Consider the following 23,898-nt stretch of genomic DNA (forward strand, 5'->3'; position numbering starts at 1 on the left):
AACGATAATTTTATTTCAACATTAGATATGAATAAATACATAATAACATTCACCAATATAATAAATAAATCTTAAAGTTTAACCATATAAACTTACATGGGGTAGATTTGTTGAATTTGTAGTAGTTTGAGACTATTCTTCTAATTTCCTTTTTTCTCGTTGATCTACAAATTATTGATCTAAAATGTAAAGTTATTCATTAATTAGCACATATTTCAATTCTAATTCAATTAGACCATGGCATGTTTATATTAAGACCATTGCTGGACTATGGCATTAATGTAAATGATGAATTGACAGATAAAACCATAACTGGGTTATGACACTATGGACCATGGCAATGATTAAATATAAGACCATAGCTGGGCTATGGCATTCTGATGATAAGACTATAACTGGGTTATGACACTATGAATGTAAGATCATGGCAGGACCATAGCAATACATGTGTAAGACCATAGTTGGACTATGGCATAAAGAATATGATATACTCACATCTGTAAGTCGTTCCTTGATTCAGTAAGAATTGACAAAAGACTTATGTGAATGAATTGAAAAATATATTGATTAATAATGTTATTGATCTGATGGAAGTATGTTCATTGATTTATGTTGTGCTTGACAGGGAGAATGTATGATTTATTTACAATTTAGTTTATTATATTAAGTTCGGTAAGATCAATGTTAACCTAATAAAATTGCTAAGCTTCATTAAGCTTACATGTGTTGTTTAAATATTCTTTGTAGATTTTCAATAAGTTCAGAGGATCAGATCAACACATCGGGTCACACTATCCAAATTGCTCCGGTAGATTTTTGTTGTACATTTTATGGTTTATATGACATGTATAGGGTTGGTGTGGAAAAATAATTAAATTTGAAGCATGGTTGTGAATGACACACACACACACACACACACACACATATATATATGTTAGTATGCATGTATTTAGTAATAGATTTTAGTAAATCAATGAATAAAGTTATTTTGGTAAGTTTAGGTTATTGAGTTTGTGATGTTATATTATGTTTAAAAACATAATTTTTGGCTTGTGTTGATTGTTTGATTGGGGCTATTTGATGTATTGAAATATTGTATGTAGGTTGATGTCAAAAACGGTGAGAAAAGTGGCCTTAAAATGACATATTTTCGTCCACACGGGTAGAGACACGGGCGTGTAGTCTGGCCGTGTGTTCTGTGCACCTTAAAATTTCAAAATAGAATGCCCAGGTTTTTACACACAGCCTAGCACACAAACGTGTGGCTTGGCCGCGTGACCCAAGTTAGTAGCTACCCTAATTTGAACACGGACTGGGATATGATCGTGTGCCTCACATCTAATGCCCATACGGCCTAAGGCAAGGGAGTGTCACCAGGCTGTGTGAGCCATACGGGCTTGTATTTTGGGCCTCGAGGGCCTATCTAAGGAACAATATGAGTATAATATGAGTGATTCTTGATCTGTATAATAAAGATGATGAAATATTCTCAAATCAGTTTGTAAAATGTAGTAATGCTCCGTAACTCTATTCCGGCAATGGATAAGGATTAGGGGTGTTACAAACTCTTGATTTCTCTCTTTAAAAAAAACTCTTTTTTTTTTAAAAATTAATTTCTATAATTCTGCTACTAGTGCCATTTCATTGGTTATCTTGATTTCATTTAGAATAACAACATCATTTTTGGTCGTTTCTTTATCAAGGTTTTGACGTGGCATTGGGTTACGTCGAGACTTCTGTTCAACGAGCATCCATGGCCCAAAGGCCTTCGTCGGCTCCGCTACCTTGTTCTTCTCCGATGAGGCTATCGTTGCCACATCCGTACCTATCTCAATGTCATTTGCTACGCCAGAACTAGGACATAAATTCTACAAATGGTCGAACTTGCCATAGGAGAAACATACTGATGGAAGTGATTCAAACACGACCCTCTGAACCATATCGTTGACTAGGATCTGAGAGACCAAGGGCTTTCCCAAGTCAATACACACTACCATCTAGGCAAATTTCCCTCTTATCACCCTTATTCGTTTGAAAATCCAGTTTAGTAACTTTACCTATCAAACTTCTGATTTCCTCCAAGATACGCTGTTTATGAAGATAACCAGATAGACCAGGTAGCTGAACCCAAACCATAATGTTGCTGGGAAAGGCTTGAAGGGGTTAAATTTTGGAGTCCATAGTTGTTTCGTGAGATACTACCCAAGAACGATCCTATAAGATAATTACATGTAAAAAATAATAAAATGAATAAATAATACATCAAATTGAAAAATAACTCTTAATTTAAAGAAAAAAAAGATTTAACTCAATAGAAAAACCTCTCAGTAAATAAACGTATAAAAGATTGAGACATTTTGAAAAAGAAAGAAAGATTGAAACCTTAACTTTATTCATTAAATATATTAGAAAACACAAATTAAAAAAAGAAGAAGCAAAATTTGATAGCAAAAAAAGACTAAAAAATACAATTAGGATCATTTTGATAAAACATACAAACATTAATGATCAAATTTATCATTAAACCTTAAAAAAAAAAAAAAACATCCAGTGAGACTCAAACTATATTTATCCTATCGTTCCATTTTGTAATTCCGCCGTTCCCCCCTTCTTTAAAGCTTCATAAGTTTATTTCTCTTTATTTATTTATTTATTTATCAATTTCCACCATTTATCATTTGATTGATGACACCTGTCTATTCCCACCTCGCATGTGAATACAATAATAATGCATAACAAGTCAAAAAAATTAACAACTCGTATTTCTTTCTATAAACAACCATATATGATATGTTCAATATTAAATTTCATATATACCATATTTAGCTTTATTACCTTATTAATTTTACCATCTCTTAAAAAAAATACCATCACAAGTTAATTAATAATTATCACACTGAGGGAATGAAATTACTATTAAAATCATATTTACAAAAAATAAAGAAATATACTATTTATGAATAACCTCTTCTTAGACAAAAATAATAAAAAGACAAAATGTCTTAATATTGGTATTTATTAGTTTAATTAAAAATTATTTTAAAGTAATATTTCCAATGGAAATGATTTCGAATTGATTTGTAAATTATAATTATATTTTTTAATTACTGATATAAAATTGATTATTATCGGCTATAATTGACAGGGCAGGGCGGAAATTGTTAAAAAATATAAAGAAAGATGGTACATGTGGTGTTGATTTACGAGTAAAGAATCGGGTGCGTCAATTTTTATTTATGTGAATATTGTTTCAAGTACTTTTTTTTATCTTAATGTCAATGCAATCATATAGGATTTTGTCAGTTCAACTCTTTTTTCATTTTTTTTTGGTTGTATTGCTTCTCTCTGGATTTTGGCCTCTCCTTTTCTCTGCAAAGTACAACAATTAAACTCTGCTCTCAGGATTCACTGAACAAATCTGTGTTTCTTTTCCACCCCCAAGGACTAGGAAAGGCAAGGGTATGTTTTTTGCCCCCTCTCTTTTCTTTATGTTTTCTGTGTTAGTATCTCATGTATGATGAGCTTTTTTTGAAAGTCCAGATATGAGAAATGAATTGGGTGTTTCTTTTGGGGATTTGGTTTTGAAAATTGAGTTCTGGAATGAATATATATATATATTACCATTTTCATGATCGGAGTGCAGGTAAAATAAGGAAAGAGAAGTGTTTGTTAAATAATAGTGATGGACCAAGAAAATAAAGTAGCGAATGAGGAAGGTGATATTGAATGCTACTACGGGAAGGACATGGAGGATAGGATCTACAGTCAACCCCTGTTGACTAAGAGACACAACACCACATCCCAGATCGCTATTGTGGGTGCCAATGCTTGTCCCGTTGAGAGCCTTGATTATGAGTAAGCTCTAAGTCCTCAGCTTTATGATCTAAGCGCTGTACCTATCTCTCTTGCTATACACGCTCGGATTGTGTTTCTTTGTTGATGTTTTTTTTTTTTTGGTAATCAACGGTCAGCAATGCTAATAGTGATGCAATTTGTTGCAAAAGAGTGACATGCTTTGATTTATAGCAGCCTCAAGTACCGTGATGAAAAGATCAACTATGATCTTGTTGTCTTTGCTACTTGTTCAATCGTGTGTGTGTGTTTATGTATTGGTATTGATTGCTACTACTCCAGACATTAACATTCTTAAAAAATATGTAATTTTACTACTTTTTTATGGATTAGTTATGTTTAAATTGTTGTTGAATAATTTGTCTTAGCTACCAATCTTTGTTTTATATATATATATTTGTTTGAACAGGATTATAGAAAATGAATTATTCAAGCAGGACTGGAGATCAAGGAGGACGATCCAAATATTTCAGTATGTTCTGCTTAAATGGGCATTTGCACTTATTATAGGCCTCGGCACTGGACTTGTTGGGATCTTTAACAATATAGCAGTTGAGAATATTTCTGGGTTCAAGCTGCTAATGACCACAAAACTCATGCTCGAGCACAAGTAAGCCAGCTTTACTATTGCTGCAACTTCTAAATTTTTCTAAGTAATAAGCCTTGATTCCTTAGCCATTTTGTGAATTGCTTATGCTATCTTGTAATTTTGTTCTGCTTTCTCGCTTTCTGGGGAATACTGATCATTGATCCATTCACAGCCCGTAATGCTTTCTACTTGGACAATTAGATTATTTACATTTTTCTGTCAGGCAAATTCAGATCTGCAAATGACCAAAGTGATCCAAAACTACTCCTTAACTTCTAGTTTTGCATATTTTGGTTTTTCTTCACATCACTACCTTGCATATGTATGATGACATCCTCATATGTTCTTAAATATCAGAAAATGCTACACTAATGTGAAAACTTGTTATTATTTGACCACTGGAACTGCCTTGAATATGTATGATGAAATCCTCATATGGTCTTGAAACCTCTAATTAGATGTTAGTAGTTATTACTTTTTCCAGTTTATAGTTAAACCAGCAGATTAGTTTAGTTATTTATCAGTGTTCTAAAGTTCAACATATTTCGGTTTTTCATGTAAGTCAGATTTTTGAAAATATTTGTGGCTCTATCATTGGAAGAGGATAATTGAACTTCATCTTTAAGATTGAAAAAGAAGAGGAAAAAGTGGGAAAAAGTTTCCTCCATATAACAAGACTAAGAAGAACTAATGGACTTCATGAATGCTTTTTCTTTCAAGGCAGGCATTTCATGTACCTTGTTGATATATTTAAGACACGAGAGAATCTAGCTAATACTGTGGCACCATCAAAGTTATTTGGTTTTGAGATAATTGGGATCAGGAATGGTTGGTCATTAGCAGAGATTGGTGGTTAAAGGTAATTACAAATTGGTTTCATAATTTCATGGATGGTTCATGTTAAAGTGGTTATCAGCTGGAGTAAGAATAGGTTTAGCAGCCATTACAGCACTAGTCCTGATGCATGTGCGTGAAGAACTGGCTGTAAGTAGTTTCAATGCTGGAAAACTAGTTGGGATGTAGTAGTTGAAAATGGATTTAGCCAAACATAGAATAGCACGGTTGCTTCGCATGTCCACTATTTTCTAATTTTCTTCTTGAGTTCAAATTCATAAATTGCATAATAGTCTTTAATTTCTAGCAATTATTTCAGATTGATCTGCATTTTTATATTTTCAAGTGTAATCAACTTATTGAAAACTTACAGTTTGATCAATTTTAGTACGGGTCTAATGTGGTTAGTGTTAGACTTTTAGGTGGGATTTACTTGACAGTCCCACACGATAACTAAGACATATAATGATCCAGTGCAGATACTACAAGGCTTTTGCAGCTTTAGCTGGTTGCAATTTAGCTCTGGCAGCAGCAGCTGCAGCTCTTTGTGCTTATATTGCTCCAGCAGCAGCAGGTTCTGGTATTCCTGAAGTGAAAGCCTATCTCAATGGCGTGGATGCTCATTCGATACTGGCTCCAAGTACTCTCTTTGTAAAGGTGAATGGCATTGGTAGTTTAAACAATATTTAGCAAGCTTCTTTTGCCTTTTATCCTTAACATTGCCTCCTGTGCTTTTGATACTGGTTTGCAACTTTTGTATATATCAATGACTACTGAATTGTTTACTACTCATGTGAACATAGTCTTGGATTGTAGGGACACACATTTTTAATATTTATGTTTATTGATTGAAGTTGAACCTGTTTTCTGTATGTTTTTTTTTTTAATATAATTTCATTTCTTATTGCATATCTGGCAGATTTTTGGTTCGATCCTATGTGTATCTGCTGGATTTGTTGTCGGCAAAGAAGGGCCTATGGTTCATACAGGTGCTTGCATAGCTTCTTTAATTGGACAGGGAGGTTCGCGAAAATACCATTTGACTTGGAGATGGCTTAAATATTTCAAAAATGATCGTGATAGGCGGGACCTGATTACTTGTGGAGCTGCTGCTGGTGTGGCTTCCGCCTTTCGTGCTCCAGTTGGCGGTGTACTCTTTGCCCTTGAAGAGGCAGCATCATGGTACCCCCTATTTCTCTGACTAATGAGTTTTTTTGTTACAGCTCCTCTCTTTTCCCTTGTTTTCTCTTGCAGACTCTCATAATGCTGGTAGATTTTTACATATGGCATGAAAGATAATTCATAACATTACTGAGAAGATTGTTTTCCATGCTAGTCATGCTGTGTAACTTTTTCTAGTTTTATTTATTCAACTTGCAAGACTTGAAATACTTGATATCTCTACTAAATGAAGCAGTCATTCTGCATAATTGTTTGGAAGCCTGGTATTAGATTGCATGTTGACATAGAAACTCAGAAGTGTGTGAATCACAATGATTGACTGAAATGTTACTTGAATATTTAGTGATTTCATTCTTATTTCTTGATGCTTAGTTGAACACGTTGCATTTCATGTTGAGTACATTACATACATGTCCTATCATGATGTGTGTTTTTCCTTTTCTTATCCATAGGTGGAGGAGTGCACTTCTTTGGAGAACCTTTTTCACAACAGCAGTAGTTGCTATAGTTTTGAGAGCTTTCATACAATTATGCTCTACTGGAACTTGTGGTTTGTTTGGGGAAGGAGGACTAATTATGTATGATGTCAGTGCGGCCAAAGTGGCATATAGCGTGCCAGATATTCTTGCTGTGATACTTCTAGGAGTTATTGGAGGCATTTTTGGAAGCTTATATAACTATCTTGTGGATAAGGTCCTTCGCACTTACAGCATCATTAATGAGTATGTACTGCAATCAATCTATCATACTTCCTGGTATACTCAAGCATAAGTAGTTTGGTAATACTATTATTATCAGTAACATGACAACATTAATAATATATGCTTACTAGTAATAACTAGTTTGCTTCTCTTCTATTTTTTTTTAAAAAAAAAAAAGCAAATTTCTGTTGTCCCTCATGTGACAGCCCTATACTATTTAATTTGATTAACACACTGGTAAAGGTTCTACAGTAGCAGTTTCTAGTGAATAAAAATTTACCTTTGTGCTACATTTGATGAATCCTATAGCCTAAGTTGTTCACCTGTTTCTGCAGAAAAGGACCTGCTGTTAAGATCCTACTTGTTGTTACCATCTCCCTGTTAACATCAATCTGTTCCTATGGATTGCCATGGTTTGCTACATGCATCCCTTGCCCCATTGACACGACTGAAAGCTGCCCCAACACTGATCTATCTGGAAACTATAAAAGCTTTCAATGTCCACCAAATCATTACAATGATCTGGCCTCCCTCTTTCTAAATACTAATGATGATGCTATCCGTAACCTATTGAGTACCAGTACTACGAAAGAATTTCATATCTCCTCCCTTTTCATTTTCTTCATTGCTATTTACTGCCTTGGTGTTATCACTTATGGGATAGCTATCCCCTCTGGGCTCTTCATTCCTGTCATATTGGCTGGAGCTGGCTATGGCCGCCTTATTGGTAGACTATTTGATCCGATCACTAAACTCGATGTTGGTCTGTTTGCCCTCCTTGGGGCAGCTTCTTTTCTTGGTGGCACTATGAGAATGACAGTTTCCTTGTGTGTTATACTGCTTGAGCTCACTAATGATCTGTTGCTGCTTCCACTTGTCATGCTGGTTCTCCTTATCTCGAAAACTGTGGGTGATATGTTCAACCATGGGGTCTATGACCAAATAGTAAAACTAAAAGGATTGCCATACATGGAGGCTCATGCAGAACCGTACATGAAACATTTAGTTGCTCGAGATGTTGTTTCTGGTCCTTTAATCACCTTTTCTGGTGTTGAGAAGGTCGGAAACATATTACATGCTTTGAAAACTACAGGGCATAACGGGTTCCCTGTTATTGATGAACCACCTTTCGCAGATGCTCCCGAGTTGTGTGGGCTTGTTCTAAGATCTCATTTACTTGTTTTACTTAAAGGAAAGATATTTTCATGGGATAGGGTACTTTCAGGAGATGAGGTAGTACGTAGAATCTCCAAATTTGACTTCGCCAAGGCAGGGTCAGGAAAGGGAGTCAAACTAGAGGATCTTGATATCAAAGACGAGGAAATGGACATGTATGTTGATCTCCATCCAATCACCAATACATCACCGTACACAGTGGTTGAGACCATGTCACTTGCCAAAGCTGCAGTTCTCTTCCGTCAGCTAGGTCTCCGGCACATGTGTGTGGTACCAAAGAGTCAGGGGGTAAGTCTCTCTTGCTCTCTATATGTTTTTGCTGCATGTCAGCCTTTTTGCTTCAAATAATACATTTTGGTAAGAACTAAAAGCTTCCTTCCTGGAATTAGGAGGATCAATAACTCGAACTAGTTAGTTAGCCAATCTTACCTCTTATATATATACATGCAGGCAATTTCATCTTAACTTTCCGCTATTTATCTGATAAATGCAGAGGCCTCCAATTGTTGGAATTCTGACCCGGCACGACTTCCTGCCGGAGCATATATTGGGACTGTACCCTCACATCAGGCTTCGGAAATGAGGATTAATGAGCTATATGGTTGGTGTATGTTTGGTTCCTATGTAAGCTGGCATCCATGGCCATTATGGAACTTGTTGAAGAGACATTCTGTGGATATTTTTCAGAGAGACAGGCTTTAAGCCTGAACACTTCCCCCCTAAAAGTGTTTATTTATATTATCTTCATTTCTTTTCCCTTTTTGAGCATGTGTGGTTTATACATACTACAGAGTTTTGTGGCAGCAATTAAACTAAATTGCCTTGAAGTTTGTTGATTCAGAATGTACAAAACGAAGGGGTTGGAATAAATAGGCTATTTTTTTTAATCTCTTTTGATAAGATTTATTTATTTTGGAATATGTTCGAAAGAGTTATATCCATCGTTCTACAAACATTTATCCATGGAGTTTAACAAGTTTTAGTATCAGTGAAGAGGATAATTTTTAATGCATAATCGGTGTTATATTAATCTAAACTTTTAGAAATTTCAAACAAACGAACTTTATGCAACATTGGAGTTGGGCTTCAGAATTGATCTGTTAGGTGTATTTGTTGTGCTTTTCTTAGTTCTTTTTTTTTTCTTTCAAGAAAATGCATTGGATCATTATTAGTATTAAATTCTAAAGAGGTATTAATGACTTAATATAAAATATGCTATGTACCAAAAATATATAAAATATATTGAATCAAGTTTTTAAAAGTTTTATGAATATACTTAACGCAAACATAGTTGGGAAAAGATTAAAAAGATATTATCTTTTAAAATTATTTTTACATAAATTAATAAAATCTCACAATAAGATTTCAACTAAAACTTTATTTAGAATGTACCATAATTTAGTAATGTTAGTGAGGTTTTGAAAACCTATAATTTCTTTTTTTTTAATTACAAGTATCTTTATTTGATTTAATTTTTTAAAGTAGTTTTATTTAGCTTGTGAGAACTTTGAAATCCCAAGTTCCAGTTTGATTATGTGAATTTTCATTCCAAATTTTATTGATATAGGTATTTAAATGTGTATTATTGATATTTGTAATTGTATAATAGTTATATTTAGAATTTTAAAAAAGAAGGATTAACTCTTTATTTATTTGTGTTTTGTCTTGAATAGAGTGGTGATTAAAATTCTTATTAAACACTCGTTTGATATGGGTTCGAACTGTGTTACTCCTATCCCGTATTCCTAATATTATATAAAAACTCCTTATTTATTGGTCAAAACAAAATATTCTCATCAATTTTAACGCAAGCAAATTTGTTTCTTTGTTTTATTTTTCACAACTCACATATCACTCCGCAAATTATTGTGGACGCACATTACAACATACAATATATTTGCAATTCGATCTCATACAATTGTTTTTTGAGTCAGACCAATGGCTGAACCGATCAAGTGACCAATTTGTCAGTCCGACTTTTCCAATTAAAAATCATTTTAAAAAAACTCAATTCAATTATAGGTTCAATAAATTTTTTAATCGATTTATTCGATCTGTACCAGTTGGTTATTCAACCAATCCAATTTGATTCGGGTTCCTAATAAGCAAATCTTTTTTATACAATTTTTAGTATACTTAGGTTCCTAAAACTTAGTATACTTATTATGTAAGCATATATATATAGATATAGATATAGATATAAAATATGATTTGATGATAATAAAGTTGGATATAAAAAATGGAGAAGCTGGAAAAGATGAAAAGAAACGCTCTCCGAAAACAGCCTCAACTAACCGACTGAGCAAGCCATAAAGGATTCGACAAAAGGACAAGAAACTGCTGGAAAACTGCAAAGGAGTCGATAAATGAGCATCATCATCATCTCTCTCTTTTTTCTTTTTCAATTGATCATTGCTGATTCAAAAGCCGTTTTAACTTTTAAAACACAATCAGCATCATCGTCTCCATCTCATTCACCGCTGAATTATCTTTATATTCACACAATTGCTGCACTGGAGAAATATATAAAACCCAGAGATGGAAAGGATGAGCTGGGCCTTGGTGTGGCTGAGCTTGGCCTTCAAGTTGGTGGTGGCAATCTCAGTGTGTGATGGCCAGTTTCCGGCGATGTTTGTGATGGGGGATTCCTTGGTGGATAATGGGAACAATAACGGCTTAAGTTCATTGGCAAAATCCAATTATCCTCCCTATGGTATTGATTTTCAAGGGGGTCCAACGGGGAGGTTCACCAACGGTAAAAGCATCATTGATCTCCTTGGTACTCATTCTTCTCTACATAATCTCTCCTTTGTATGGTTTTTTAGTGATATTCAAACTCATTATTGTTGCGCTATCATGATAATTTCAGTGTCTCTTCCCTTTGTTAATAAAAGACTACATAAAATAATATGAAATATAAGAAGTGGTTTATCTCCTGTTAAGAGTTAATTTATTTGGTATCTTAAATTTTTAAAAAAATTACAAATTTGTGCATAAAAATGAGACCTCTAATGTTTCTCAACTTTGGGGTATTTACTATTTTGGTACTTCCAAAAAGTAATTTATAGACACTTATGCGTAAATGGAGAATATATTATGTTTTACTCGCGTTTATGGGTGGTAAATCTTACACAATTCATAAATTTTAAATGTAATTTGATAATTATAGTAAAAGAAATGATCTAATTTGCGAGTTTGATCACGAAAACCTTATATTTATTTCGATGTAATTAACCAATCCAAATGCTCTTAATTAAGATGTATGCATTCAAATAGCTGTCCCATTGTCATCCATATATCTACTAAAACCATTTTGCAGGGGATTTGCTAGGCCTTCCGCTTCTTCCAGCCTTCACCGTAACTTTCACCGGCCAACAAGATATTAGGGTCGGAGTAAACTATGCTTCAGCAGCAGCTGGGATCCTTGATGAAAGTGGCCTAAATCTAGTAATTTCTAATCCAATAAGTTCAAAGGTTGATTCTCTTTTCTCCCCTTTAAACGAAAGGAAATAATGACCATGCAGGGGGACAGGTTCAGCTTAAGGCAACAGGTAGAGAATTTCAAAACCACATTGAACCAGCTTAGAAACCAAATGGAGCAGGACACACTGAACCAATATTTGGCCAAGTCTTTAGTTGCCATCAACATCGGCAGCAATGACTACATCAATAATTATCTCATGCCCTCTATTTATTCCTCAAGCTCCACTTACACTCCCGAAGCTTTCGCTGAACATCTAATAAATGACTATGATGCTCAAATAATGGCACTATACAACTTGGGGCTCAGAAAATTTTGTTGGCGGCCATTGGACCACTCGGTTGCATTCCAAACCAGCTGGCCAAAGGCTTTGCGCCGCCGGGGAAGTGTGTGTCGGCTGTGAACGATATGGTGGAAATTTTCAACCGGCGGCTTAAGAATCTTGTTGATCAGTTGAATCATGGTAACTACACCGAGGCTATTTTTGTTTATGGCAATACATATGGAGCCTTCAATGACATATTGGGTAACCCGGCTACTTACGGTAAACATTAACTGTTTCTTTCTTCTTACACAAATTTGTTTAATCTTATATAAAAAATTTAGTTTAATTAAATCAGATATTATTTTAATTATTGCAGGATTTAAAGTGGTGGATAAAGGGTGTTGTGGGGTTGGAAGAAACAAAGGGCAAATAACGTGTCTTCCATTTTCAATCCCATGCACGAATAGGGATGAATACGTGTTTTGGGATGCTTACCATCCAACCCAAGCTTTCAATAAGATTATAGCTCAAAAGGCATATTCAGGCCCTCAATCTGCATGCTATCCCATCAATGTTAAGCAAATGGCTCAACTCTAGGGATTGTAATATCCCAGCTGCTTCAAACCAAGAGTTTCTTTTTTTTTTTCTTTTTTTGGGTGAATAAGGATAGTGTGGAATATGGAAATTTTGGTAAATGCTTGCTGCACAATTTTAAAAATAATTATAGCACTCCTTGTAATATTATATAATATCAATTTTATATTTTTTGATATTAATTAATACATATACTAAAAAATTATATATATACAAATACCTTACATATATATTTTATAATGTTGGCTCTTACAAGGTTTAACTTGTTCATTCAATACTTTTACATATATCGATATTTATCAAATTAAACAATAAGAACTTTAATATCTATTAAACAAGTCTCGATTTTGAGAATGTGAATAAAAATAAATAAATCATATGTAAATTTTCTCCTATTTGGACTCCAAAATATTTGGCCTAAATATGAGTGGTTAGAAGAAAAACATAAGTAGAATCAAATATGTTGATAGAGAAAAATTAAGTTGGTTCATAATAACACTATTTAATATAACATGTATATTCTAATTAATCTGATTAAATCTTAATTAGCATGCATACACCAACAGTCTTAAGCCCGGAGCATGAAACTCAATTGATCAAAACAACTATTCTGTAAATCGGGAACAATAATAATGAAGAGGTTAGTTCTATATCCAAACCAACACTTAGTATAATTATACATGCATATATATGTAAAATTTCTAATATACATATAGAGCTCGCTTTCGAGGCGAATTACAAGCATAATGATGAGGAGCTTAATCACCAAAGAAGAATCACCTGATACGAATGAAACCCAGCCCAAGTTAAGTTTTTGAAGATAGAGCAAGTCCTCTCCTCCCTTTACTCGACAAGCGAAACATTAACTAAAACCCTGTTTATAATGATGAGGGGTTTAATTAGTTCTTTAAAACCAAGTTGCCAAGGTAAAAGATCTTGATCTTCAAGGTCTTCATCACCGCCAACAAGCTGATCTTACTCTGTTTCTTGGGGTAAATCATCATCCCCGCCCCACTGTTCATGGCCGCCTTCACCTCTTTCCGGCTGCGCAAAGAAGAGGCACGTTTGAGTTCTTCGTTGAATTCCTCCCACAGCATGTCCATTTTCTCCCTGTCCTCACCGTCTCTCTTGTTCGCTTCACTTTCCGATGATAAGCAGGAGACGGAGAAGTTCTTGCTTCTCATCGGTTCTTCTTCTTCTTCTTCATTATTATCTCCATATTCGGGATATACCAAGGAAGTTACACGCCATAACGATGGTAAAGAGGTGAATTGAGGCAAAGGATTGGTGATTTTCGGGAAGCTAAAATCTTCGGAGACCATTACGATCCGATCCCCAGTAAAAACAAATTAAGAAATTATGGGTGGGGAGGAGGGAGGAGATAGAAGATCAAAAAGACTCAAGCGTTAGTAAGAAAAATATATAGGTATACGTGTGGAAGGGGAAACCATAAAACAAAGTCAAAGTGAAGATGGCTCCTTCATTCCCGGCTAGCGCCGGATTGTTCGGATGAGATCAATTTCATGGAAACACACCCGTCACTGAAATTGATGTGAGCGACGATACAAATATATTGCCAACTAGGCCTATAAACAAAGTATGTATTTAGAAAAATATTTATTCGTGGTGAAAAACCCTAGCCGTCAACTTTTTTTAGATTAAATTTTGTTTCGGCAGCCGGGCCGTGGACCTTCGGCTCATTATTTTTCATGACTTTTTCATCATTTTTATTTTGTTTTAAATTTAAATTTATATTATCATTTTTTATAATGTTTTGTTCAAAAGTAAGTGTGTTTTCATTTTTACTTATGTTTTCATATGAGATTTATTAATGTAAGGATAATATGGGATTTATGCAGAATTATTCTCAAAGGGTTTTATCATGATTGATTTGGTGATGAAGAGGCTATAATATAAATATAAGTGGTTTGATTAAGTTGACACATTTTTTTTCTCTAGATTCTTCCAAGAACGAAGCCAAAATTTTTTTTAAGGGGGCCGAAATGAAATTTTAATTTTTAATAGTCTATATCTTTATAATTTTTAAAGGATTAAATTAATTTTTTATAATTTTAGGGGGCAAAGTATAATTTTACCTTTACTAATTTAAAATTTTAAAAAATTTTAAAGAACTTAAATAGCAATTTTTCATTTTAGAGAAGGGCTAGGGCCTCTGCCAATTCTTCTAGATTCGCCTCTGGATTCTTCCAATGTTACAATTAGTGCCCGTTTGCCTTTTTAACTTTTTTGAAATTATTCTAAAGACATGACATTATGTATTAATTTATAGTAAATTTTTTATTGTAATTTTATACTCTTATTATTTATTATTCTATTGATGATCACAATTTCTTTAAAAAAAGCAAGTATTTATGTTATCTCATTTTAAATTAAAATGACGTGAACCTACCAACCCTTGGACGTTTACATTAAAGAAGATACTGCCAAGCCAACAAATAAAAATTGAAATTAGGCGTTTATATTTAGAAAAATATGTATATGGTTTTATGTTATTATAAATTACAAACCAACCAAGCCTTGGGGTGTGGGCCAAAACATGGAAGATAGATGATATAAGCAGGAAAAACGTGGGTGACTTAGTGTTGACTAGTTGGTTACTTGTTGGCGACGCCGTCCACCCTGGGTTGGGGGTCATCATCCATCGCTAATGGTGGACTAATTAGAGAACCATCCCCGACTACTCTCTCTAATAATCTAATTCCATTCCCACATGCCTCTCTTAAATGCCCCATCTTTCTTACCCCTAACTTTTACCCCACTCCACGCTAATCTTATATTCATTTTCTCAAATGCATATTTTTATTTATTTTTTAATAATTTAATTTTTATCAGAATAAATTTTTTAATAGTTTAAAATTAAATTATTTTCTTTCATTTTTTTAAATAATTAACTGGACAACTTCCAATCGAATATACTACATAATTTTTTAACTTTTTTTAATAAATAACGGTTTACAATATAAAGCAACGAAAAATATCGAATATAAATATTTACACTCATTGCTTGAACTAAATGTCAAAATCCCAATACTATAACATCATTATTTAGCACGGCAAACCACCAGTGAGAACGTCAAATTTATTTGAACTAAAAATTGAAAACCGTCAAAATTTTTTAAGCACTCGAAAATTTCATTAGATGGTATATAAAATTCTTTATTTTTTGAAATGGAATTTTTTTTTATACTTAGAGGCATTATACTAAATGGTATTTAGAGTGGTGATTCTCCATTAAAAAAAAACTACCAATTACACATCTTACTATCATGCATACAAAGATATGAAAATAAAACGCAGCAAAACATGAAAATAACTTCCGAATCAAAATAGTTCCAACAAATGAAATTCTAAAAGAAAGTGAACTGACATGTTATAATTTCCTACTCATTAATTTGTTGGGTAATATTTTTTTCAACATTCACAATGATTTAGAGATGTGAACAAAAATGGATTCTAGTTGCTCGTTGCTGATTTCAAATGACCCCTTTTATATATATATAATTTCAAAGACGGCCATACTTTTTAACCCAAATTTCTATCCCATTGTTGATCTTCTTCTTGTTACTAGTTCAACATTTTCTCCAACAGGTAGACCTACCTATCATCGCCATTTGAGAAACGTTTTTTTTGCCATAATGTGTTGTCCAGTTGAAAATTTTCAATTTAGCTTGAAATGAAAGAAATTTGGACATAATAAGCAATGGCTTTGGTAAGCTCTGAGTCAAGTGATTTTTGAGAGTTTGCAAATATAACTTCAGCATAATTATAAGTAGAATACAGAATCAATTCAGGAAAGTTCATATATGATTGGATCCAATTACCCATTTTGTTTGTTTTGGATGGGGAGCGGGGACCATGATTTTTGACAAGTTGATGGCTCGTAGCTTAGCATTTGCACATCTGTTCAATTATGCATGTATCGTATTTAAGTTGATGTGAATTAGAGGGTCCACGCCTAGATGCTTTGGACTTTGGAGCTGTGTTTGACTGTATTGTCGTAGCCTTTTGCCACTTTGGGTCCAGCGAAAAACACCAAAAATGAGTAATGATAATTGGTATGCGACAACACATGATTTTGTTTCATAATTTTTCTTTTCAATTCATAAATAAAAGAATAATATATTTTAATATATTTAAACCATTTTAATAGAAATGATTGATGTTATATTTTGTATTTAGCTGTTGCTTTTATTTTGTTAGAGATTTTTTTTCAATTAATTTAGTTTTTACTATTATTAGAGAAATTAAATAATGTTAAATTTTAATGAAAGTTATTTTTTATTATTTTAAAAATATCATTTATTATTTGATAGACTATTTAGTTAATTTAGAGTGCTTTCATTTAGGTATCCCAAAATTAATTTTTTATAATTTTGTCACCTAATTTTTAATATGATTTTATTTTAGTTACTCAAGTGTTAACTGTATACGTCACATTATGTTGTTGAACTTTCATTTCAGTCACTCAACTTTTAGATCATTTTCATTCTGATCACTCAAAAAAATATCTTTTTTAAGTCTTGATTGGAGTAAAAAAAAAGGTTAAAGTGAAAAAAGGGTAAAAACTAAACGATACACAAAAATTATCAAACTGTACTTGTTTATCTCGTTGCCGAAAATTCTAAGTTTGGGTTTTGAAATATAAATTTTTAAATATTAGGATTCAAAATTATAGTAACAAATTGGTCGATATTATCAATAGATAATAAAATGTCAACAATTTATTTAATTTATTTTGATGTTTTGAAATTATTTTCAAACACTATCAATGAAAATATGATATTGAATCTTCCATACTAAGCTGAAAAAAAGGAAAAATCCTATCAATTAATTTTATCTTCCATTTCAAACAAAACTCATATTTTTCTCATAACTTCTTTACCAAAATGAAGAACAAACAATTAGTTTAATTAATTGCAAGTAACTTTTATTTTACTTTTAGCTTAGCATGGAAAATTCGAGGTTATGTAATCAAAACAGTTTTAAGTTTTGTAAACAATTATTAAATATGAATTATTTCAGTTGATTTCGTTTAAAGATAATCTGAAAACATAAAATAAAATTTTAAATTTTAAAAAAGAGATTAAATTAATTAATTTTAATAATATAGTAAATAAATTTTTTTATTGGAATTAAACTATAACTAAAAAATAATATTTTTATGTACTTTTTAAAATACTAATCTTAATTGATTTTAAATTAAATTTATTTTTAATTAATATAAAAATTAAATTAATCTATTTAATAGTAAAAATATTGATTTAAATAGGTATCTAATACAAATACTTTCACCTTTGATGATTTTACTTGTGTAACTTTGTTTGAGATGATAAGAAAAAAAATTTATATATATATATTTGGTGGAGTAGTAGAAAAATGGACGACATCTTCGAGGTTTAAACTTAAGTTTTCCCCTTAAGAGTATAATATGTGTTATTACTACACCTAACCACTTGTTAGTAAAAAATAAAAAATTTTATTTCTCATAAAGGAACTCAGATAATATGTATAAAAATATTAAAAAATACATGTAAGATGTATTTATTTAATTTTAATTATACAATGTATTTAAAATAATAGAAAAGTATTAATATTAAAAAAAATCAAAGGCCTTACTGACAATATTAAAAATATTATAATTGTTATTGATATTGCAAATAATATATATTTCTCTTAATAAAATTTAATTTTTAAATATCATAGATTTGCATTTGTAAAGCGTTTATATGAAATAAAGTTTTGTTAGTATAAATTTTGTATTAGATTTTTGTAATGATTTTACTTTTTTCCTCTAAACATATAATTAAAAATACTAATATAGTCTTAGCTTAATTCATCTAGTTGTTATTGTAATAAAGGTAGTTTAATTTTTAATTGACGCTGGTACGTATAGATATCAGTTTATTTCAGTATATCGTTTCAAATTTATTATATGTTAAGTTTCATAAATACAATCTATCATTAAATAAATTCAAAATAAATAAACATAAAGTTTATTTCGTAAATGATAAAGTTGAGGTTTTAGAGACCTGAGCGTGTTAAGTTCAAATATCACTATGTGTGATGTTTATTATTTGAGTTAATTACATTTGACATCCTCAAATTATAACTTTCATTCAAAATTGATTTCAAACTTTTGTAAAATTTTAATTACTCCAACTTGTCGATATTATATCGGTCGGATCTTTTCATTATTGAAACCATTAATTTAACAAGCAAACGACAAATAAAATTTCATGTGACATAATTTTAAATGAAAAATTTAAGGAAAAGTAAAATGTTGTCACATAATTTTTAAAATTAAAAACTAAATATAAAGTAAAACCAAAAAAGAAAAAGTGTGAACAATAATTTTTGTAAAAGCTTTGAAAACTTCAAAATCCATATATTTACAACATCCAGTTTTTTACAATATTCATTTTTTTTAAATTCGTTTTGAAATTATGTCACAAGATCTAACGTCTCATTTAATAGTTAAATTAACAATTTTAGTAATGCAATGACACTATTAATATAGTATCAATAGTTTAAGGATGTAATTAGAATATGTTAAAATTTGAGTATCAATTAAAAATAAAAGTTTAAAAGATGTTGAATGCAATTAAATTTTTTTTACAGAATAAATTTTTAATTATTTTCTAATTGAGTCATTACAAAAAGTCAATATACGAAGTTTCAAAAATTATAGTATAGATGAAAAATCAATCTAAAGAAACTCCATCAGCGAATGGGCGTTAATTTATGTAGATGTAAGTGTTCCAGGCAAGTCGAAAAACCACAAAACTTAGTGATCTACCTTTAGTCTCGCATGCAAGCCCAATCCAAAACCACTTACCCAGTTTTATGCTTCCTACCCCTAACTCTATGGATAAGCTTCTAGATTTGAAATTTGAAAATTAAAAAATAAATTCTAGGGTTAAATATAAAATTAATAGTCGAATTTGTCTATTTTTCTCAGATTGGTATTTATAGTTTTTTTTGCCTTAGATTGGTACCCAAATTTTTTTTCCGTCTATTATATTGGTATATGAGTCTAGTGTCATTAAATTTTTATTGACGTGGTAGTATTGGCCACTTGCGCACTACCAGATGTCACTCTCTTTAGTTTAAAAATTTGTAACAGCTAAAGAGGTAGAAAAAGACGATAGGAAAAAGAAAATTTTAAAGGAAAAAAATAAAGCAAAAAATAAATGAAAGGGTATTTAAAAATATAAAATTAAATGAAAAATAATTAAAGAGAAACAACTTTTTAAGTCAAAGAGTGATACGTGGTAGCACGTGAGTGGTCAGCACTATCACGTCAACAAAAATTTAATGTTGTTAGACTCAAGTACCAATATAATGGACTGGGAAAAATTTAGGTACTAATCTAAAACAAAAAAAAATCATAAATACTAATTTAAGAAAAATAGAAAAATTAATTTTATATTTAACCCTAAATTCTATCATTTATTATTTTATATATAATTAATAATACATAAAATATTATTAAAAAACAATTATGAGAGTTAGGTTTAAAATTTTTATTGGGGTTTGAGATTTTAAGTATAATAAATTTATTTTGGATTTAGACAAAGATGAGTATAATATTTAAATTTAGGTTTGTGATAATATAATTGAATAATGAATTTAGGTTTGAGTATACAATGTGGATATTTTGTCTATAAATTTAAATAATGTTTTTTCAATATTTTAAATTTAGGAATAAAATAAGAATTATTATGATTTTAAGGTAGTAATATAATAAACAATAAACGGTACTTTTGGCGGTTTAATTTTTTTCAAAATTTATTATTTTCTATATAAATTATAGATAATAATTCAAATATATAAAATTGATATATGTATGGTATAATGATTTGAATTATATTTATAAAATTCTTATACATATTATATTATCATAAACATTAGATATGCCATTTTTGGTTGTGTTATATAAGATATTTTTATTATAATAAAATATCTATATTTACTCATGAGTTGTGTTATCGTAAATTTAAAAGTAAAATTAATTATTACATTCAAAATAAAAATATTTATAATTTGTCTTGACTTATATAGAGTGATAATTAATTTTTTTGTCAAACACTCGTTTAACATGAGTTTAAACCGTTGGACCCCATCACCTACTCCAATATTTAAAATAATATATTTATAACTTATAATCCCCTAAACATTTAATTTCGTCTGAGCTTACTCAACTCAAATCAATCCAAACTCAATATATATATACATATATATATCTAAATTTTATAAGATGAAAGCTCGAAAAATTCAAGTCCAAATTGAATTTAAAAAAATCTAAATCGATGTAATCCAAATTAAAAAATAATTTGATACAAACTCACCCGCCTAGTGGGATTCATTAGAATATTGACAATATTGTGCAGAATATTCCGATCTTTCTTAGGGCTAGTTTAGTATTGCTTTTGAGGAGCGTTTTTAAAAAGTGTCGTGGAAAAGTGATTTTAAGAATAACTTTTGAAAAGTTTTGTTTAAAATTTAAGTGTTTAGTGTTGCGGTCAAAAAGTAATTTTGAGAAATAAAATATGTATTTTAGACATGGTGTTATAAAATAATAAATATGCATTTAAATAATGTTCAAATTAGTTAATATTATGATATTTTAGTAAGAATATAAAAAATAATTTATTATAATTTTTTGTTAATATTTTTAATATATGAAATATAAAATTTAAATCGAATATATAATATTATATATTTAAAATAAATTTAAATAAGAAAGTATTACTCAATATAAATATTAATAAAGAATTAAAATTATCATTTGTTACTAAAAGCGCTTCTCTCAATAAGTGGAAGTAAAACTATATACGATTGTAATTATTCTTAGTTTTCAGGTTCGTATAACTTCCAACTAGCTATCTCACAAAAATTAATAATTTCCCCGTAAAGTTCCAAGTAAAACCTCTGGTATTTAACTATGCATAAACATTATGAACAAGTCAACAGCCAGCTAACCCAAAATATTGCTTGCAAACTAAGCAACCACCCTTCAATTCTTTCTATATAAACAAGACAAATTTCATGAGCTTAAGCAGACTGCAATGGAGTTTCCAATACAGGCAGAAACCAGTAGTTTCAACACCTATTTCTGTCTGCTGTTGGCTAATAACATTCTTCAAGCAAAAGGTGTTGAAAATGGATCAAACACAGTGATCTCACCATTTTCATTCCATCTTTTGTTGAGCTTGATTGCAGTTGGATCGAAGGGACGTACTTTAGAGCAGCTATTCCACTGTTTAGGATCCAAAAGCCTCGAAGATATCAATTCACTAGCTTCCCAAATGGTTGATCTGGCATCACCATTCAATAAAAGCAATGGGGTTTCCATTGGTGAACCAGACTTGTCCTTTGTTAATGCGGCTTGGGTCGCTCAAAGCTTAAAGCTGAAACCTTCTTTCCAAGAGATTGTAGAAGGTGTCTACCATGCCATTGCCAAAGAAGCTGACTTTGCCAATAAAGTAAAATTTCCTTTAGTTTTTCTTATATTTTATGTATATTCACATTAATTATCGTTTATTAATTTGATACTTTGACAATGAAGGCTGAACAGGTTGTAGCTGAAGTAAATGCGTGGGCTGAGACTGCAACAAGAGGGCTCATCAGGAACCTTCTCACAGCTGAGGCCTTGAAGGTTATAAATTAACATACAGCTTTGATACTTGCAAATGCACTTTACTTCAATGGAACATGGGCTCAACTATTTGATACATCAAAATCTAAACAAAGGGTCTTTCACCTCTTAAATGGTGAAAAAGTTCATGTTCCTTTCATGACTAGCAATAGATTTGAGCGTTATCTTTACAGATCATTTAATAGGTACAAAATCCTCAAACTCCCTTACAAAACTAGTCAACCCACTAGAAAATTCGCCATGCATTTCTTTCTACCAGATGCAAAAGATGGCTTGAAGAACTTGCTACAAATGTTCAAGTCCAACCCTGAATATTTCAACAAGCGATTCGATCTCGTCAACGAGAAAATTTTCGACTTCTGGGTTCCGAGATTCAAGTTCGAGTTCGAGTTTGAAGCATCGGAGGCGATGATCAAAATGGGACTAGATCTACCTTTTAATAGAAGTAAAGCAGAGATTACTGAAATGGTAGACTCGGTTACTGAACCTCTATTTGTGAGGAAGATGTTTCACAAATGTTTGATTGAAGTGAACGAGGAAGGAACCGAAGCTGCTGCTAGCACTGCAGTTATAATCGAACAGCAGCAGCAGTCGGTTTATCCAAATCCAAGCTTTGTAGCGGATCATCCTTTCATGTTCATGATCAAGGAAGAGACATCTGGAGTTGTGATCTTTGTTGGAGCAGTGCTCAATCCCTCGTTGGACTCCTAATATCAAACAAATGGGTTAAGAATGTAATAAAATTAAGAAACAATTTGGGGGCAGGTGATTTCTATTCATCAACTACTGCTTATATTCCAATTTTCATTAATTACATGTCGCAAAAGCATCTCGTTTGTTGAGAGGGATTAAAAGGTTCACTTTTAGGATGTCGCAAAAGCTTTCTAGTTCAGTTCTTGCCCAAAAATGGTATGATATTAGTTAACTTTTTAATGATGTTAAAAATTAAAGTTTTAGTCACCAATCAAATTTTATGACATCATTAAATTTTAAAGGCCATGGATAGAGAAATTATTTTATGCACCATTCCCATCGTATTATTTATGGTCTATTTCTAATTATTTAATAACATTTCAATAATTTTTTCTCATGTCCTTACATATAATTTGATAATCTTTTTACCATAAAACCTAAATCTAGAATCTTGAACCTTGAATCTAAGACTTAGAATCCCAACCCTTAAACTCAAGAACGTAATCCCAAACCCTTAAACCCTAACCTCGAACTCATAACATGTAATCTCGAATCTTTGAACATAAACCCCAAATCCTAAATTTTAAGATTTAGAGTTCAGGGTTAAAGATTTAAGATTTAGGGTTTAAGTTCAAGGTTCGGAGTAAAATAATTATCAGAATCATGTGTCGATGACATGGAAAAAAATTACATAAAAATTACTAATTTTTTTTAAAAGAAATTAATTGCACAAAAATAAAAAAATTAACTTATGGAAAAAAATGATTAAAATTTGTAAAAGAATAAAAGATGGTGATTTATAATTTAAAAAATAATTATTTTAAATAATTTAATTAAAGTTAAATTAAATTA

At 31.3% G+C, this 23,898-nt stretch overlaps 5 protein-coding genes across 6 annotated transcripts; 4 read left to right on the plus strand and 1 right to left on the minus strand.

The window, feature by feature from the left end:
* The first annotated feature begins 3,175 nt into the window (after window positions 1-3,175).
* LOC107924021 (chloride channel protein CLC-c) lies at window positions 3,176-9,221 on the plus strand. 2 transcript variants are annotated; one of them, XM_016854273.2, is made up of 8 exons: window positions 3,176-3,459; window positions 3,644-3,855; window positions 4,262-4,462; window positions 5,755-5,932; window positions 6,195-6,457; window positions 6,910-7,179; window positions 7,494-8,622; window positions 8,828-9,221. In XM_016854273.2, the coding sequence occupies exons 2-8, from the start codon at window positions 3,683-3,685 to the stop codon at window positions 8,915-8,917; spliced, it is 2,304 nt and encodes a 767-aa protein (XP_016709762.1). In that variant the 5' UTR covers window positions 3,176-3,459; window positions 3,644-3,682; the 3' UTR covers window positions 8,918-9,221. The 2 variants fall into 2 exon arrangements, with proteins under 2 accessions (XP_016709762.1, XP_040936703.1); XM_041080769.1 differs by lacking the exon at window positions 3,176-3,459 and having other exon boundaries at window positions 3,722-3,855; window positions 4,290-4,462.
* A 1,367-nt stretch (window positions 9,222-10,588) lies between these two features.
* LOC107923215 (GDSL esterase/lipase At5g08460) lies at window positions 10,589-12,852 on the plus strand. The gene is given in 5 exon segments (XM_016853432.2): window positions 10,589-11,113; window positions 11,654-11,781; window positions 11,859-12,129; window positions 12,132-12,359; window positions 12,457-12,852. Coding segments are annotated over 5 exon segments (1,089 nt in total). The 5' UTR covers window positions 10,589-10,872; the 3' UTR covers window positions 12,678-12,852.
* Window positions 12,853-13,258: 406 nt separating this feature from the next.
* LOC107923082 (uncharacterized) lies at window positions 13,259-14,270 on the minus strand. Its single transcript, XM_016853295.2, has one exon. It carries the CDS (start codon window positions 13,994-13,996, stop codon window positions 13,574-13,576), a length of 423 nt encoding a protein of 140 aa, XP_016708784.1. The 5' UTR covers window positions 13,997-14,270; the 3' UTR covers window positions 13,259-13,573.
* Window positions 14,271-21,763: 7,493 nt separating this feature from the next.
* LOC107923185 (serpin-ZX) lies at window positions 21,764-23,117 on the plus strand. The gene is made up of 2 exons (XM_016853404.2): window positions 21,764-22,180; window positions 22,264-23,117. Exons 1-2 carry the CDS (start codon window positions 21,764-21,766, stop codon window positions 22,363-22,365), a joined length of 519 nt encoding a protein of 172 aa, XP_016708893.2. The 3' UTR covers window positions 22,366-23,117.
* Window positions 22,594-23,064, plus strand: LOC121209854 (serpin-ZXA). Its single transcript, XM_041081612.1, has one exon. The coding sequence runs from the start codon at window positions 22,594-22,596 to the stop codon at window positions 23,062-23,064; it is 471 nt and encodes a 156-aa protein (XP_040937546.1).
* Window positions 23,118-23,898: the final 781 nt, after the last annotated feature.

This window comes from Gossypium hirsutum, chromosome A11 (assembly GCF_007990345.1).
Source record: "Gossypium hirsutum isolate 1008001.06 chromosome A11, Gossypium_hirsutum_v2.1, whole genome shotgun sequence".
NCBI classification, from domain to species: domain Eukaryota; kingdom Viridiplantae; phylum Streptophyta; class Magnoliopsida; order Malvales; family Malvaceae; genus Gossypium; species Gossypium hirsutum.

Excerpts from the sequence above, each read along its gene's own strand:
- LOC107923185 (XM_016853404.2), top strand. The coding sequence starts at position 21,764 with ATGGAGTTTCCAATACAGGCAGAAACCAGTAGTTTCAACACCTATTTC. Across the intron at positions 22,181-22,263 it reads AAGCTGACTTTGCCAATAAA|GCTGAACAGGTTGTAGCTGA; the intron begins GTAAAATTTCCT and ends TTGACAATGAAG.
- LOC107923082 (XM_016853295.2), bottom strand. The coding sequence starts at position 13,996 with ATGGTCTCCGAAGATTTTAGCTTCCCGAAAATCACCAATCCTTTGCCT.
- LOC121209854 (XM_041081612.1), top strand. The coding sequence starts at position 22,594 with ATGCATTTCTTTCTACCAGATGCAAAAGATGGCTTGAAGAACTTGCTA.
- LOC107924021 (XM_016854273.2), top strand. The coding sequence starts at position 3,683 with ATGGACCAAGAAAATAAAGTAGCGAATGAGGAAGGTGATATTGAATGC. Across the intron at positions 6,458-6,909 it reads CTTGAAGAGGCAGCATCATG|GTGGAGGAGTGCACTTCTTT; the intron begins GTACCCCCTATT and ends TCTTATCCATAG. Across the intron at positions 7,180-7,493 it reads ACTTACAGCATCATTAATGA|AAAAGGACCTGCTGTTAAGA; the intron begins GTATGTACTGCA and ends CTGTTTCTGCAG.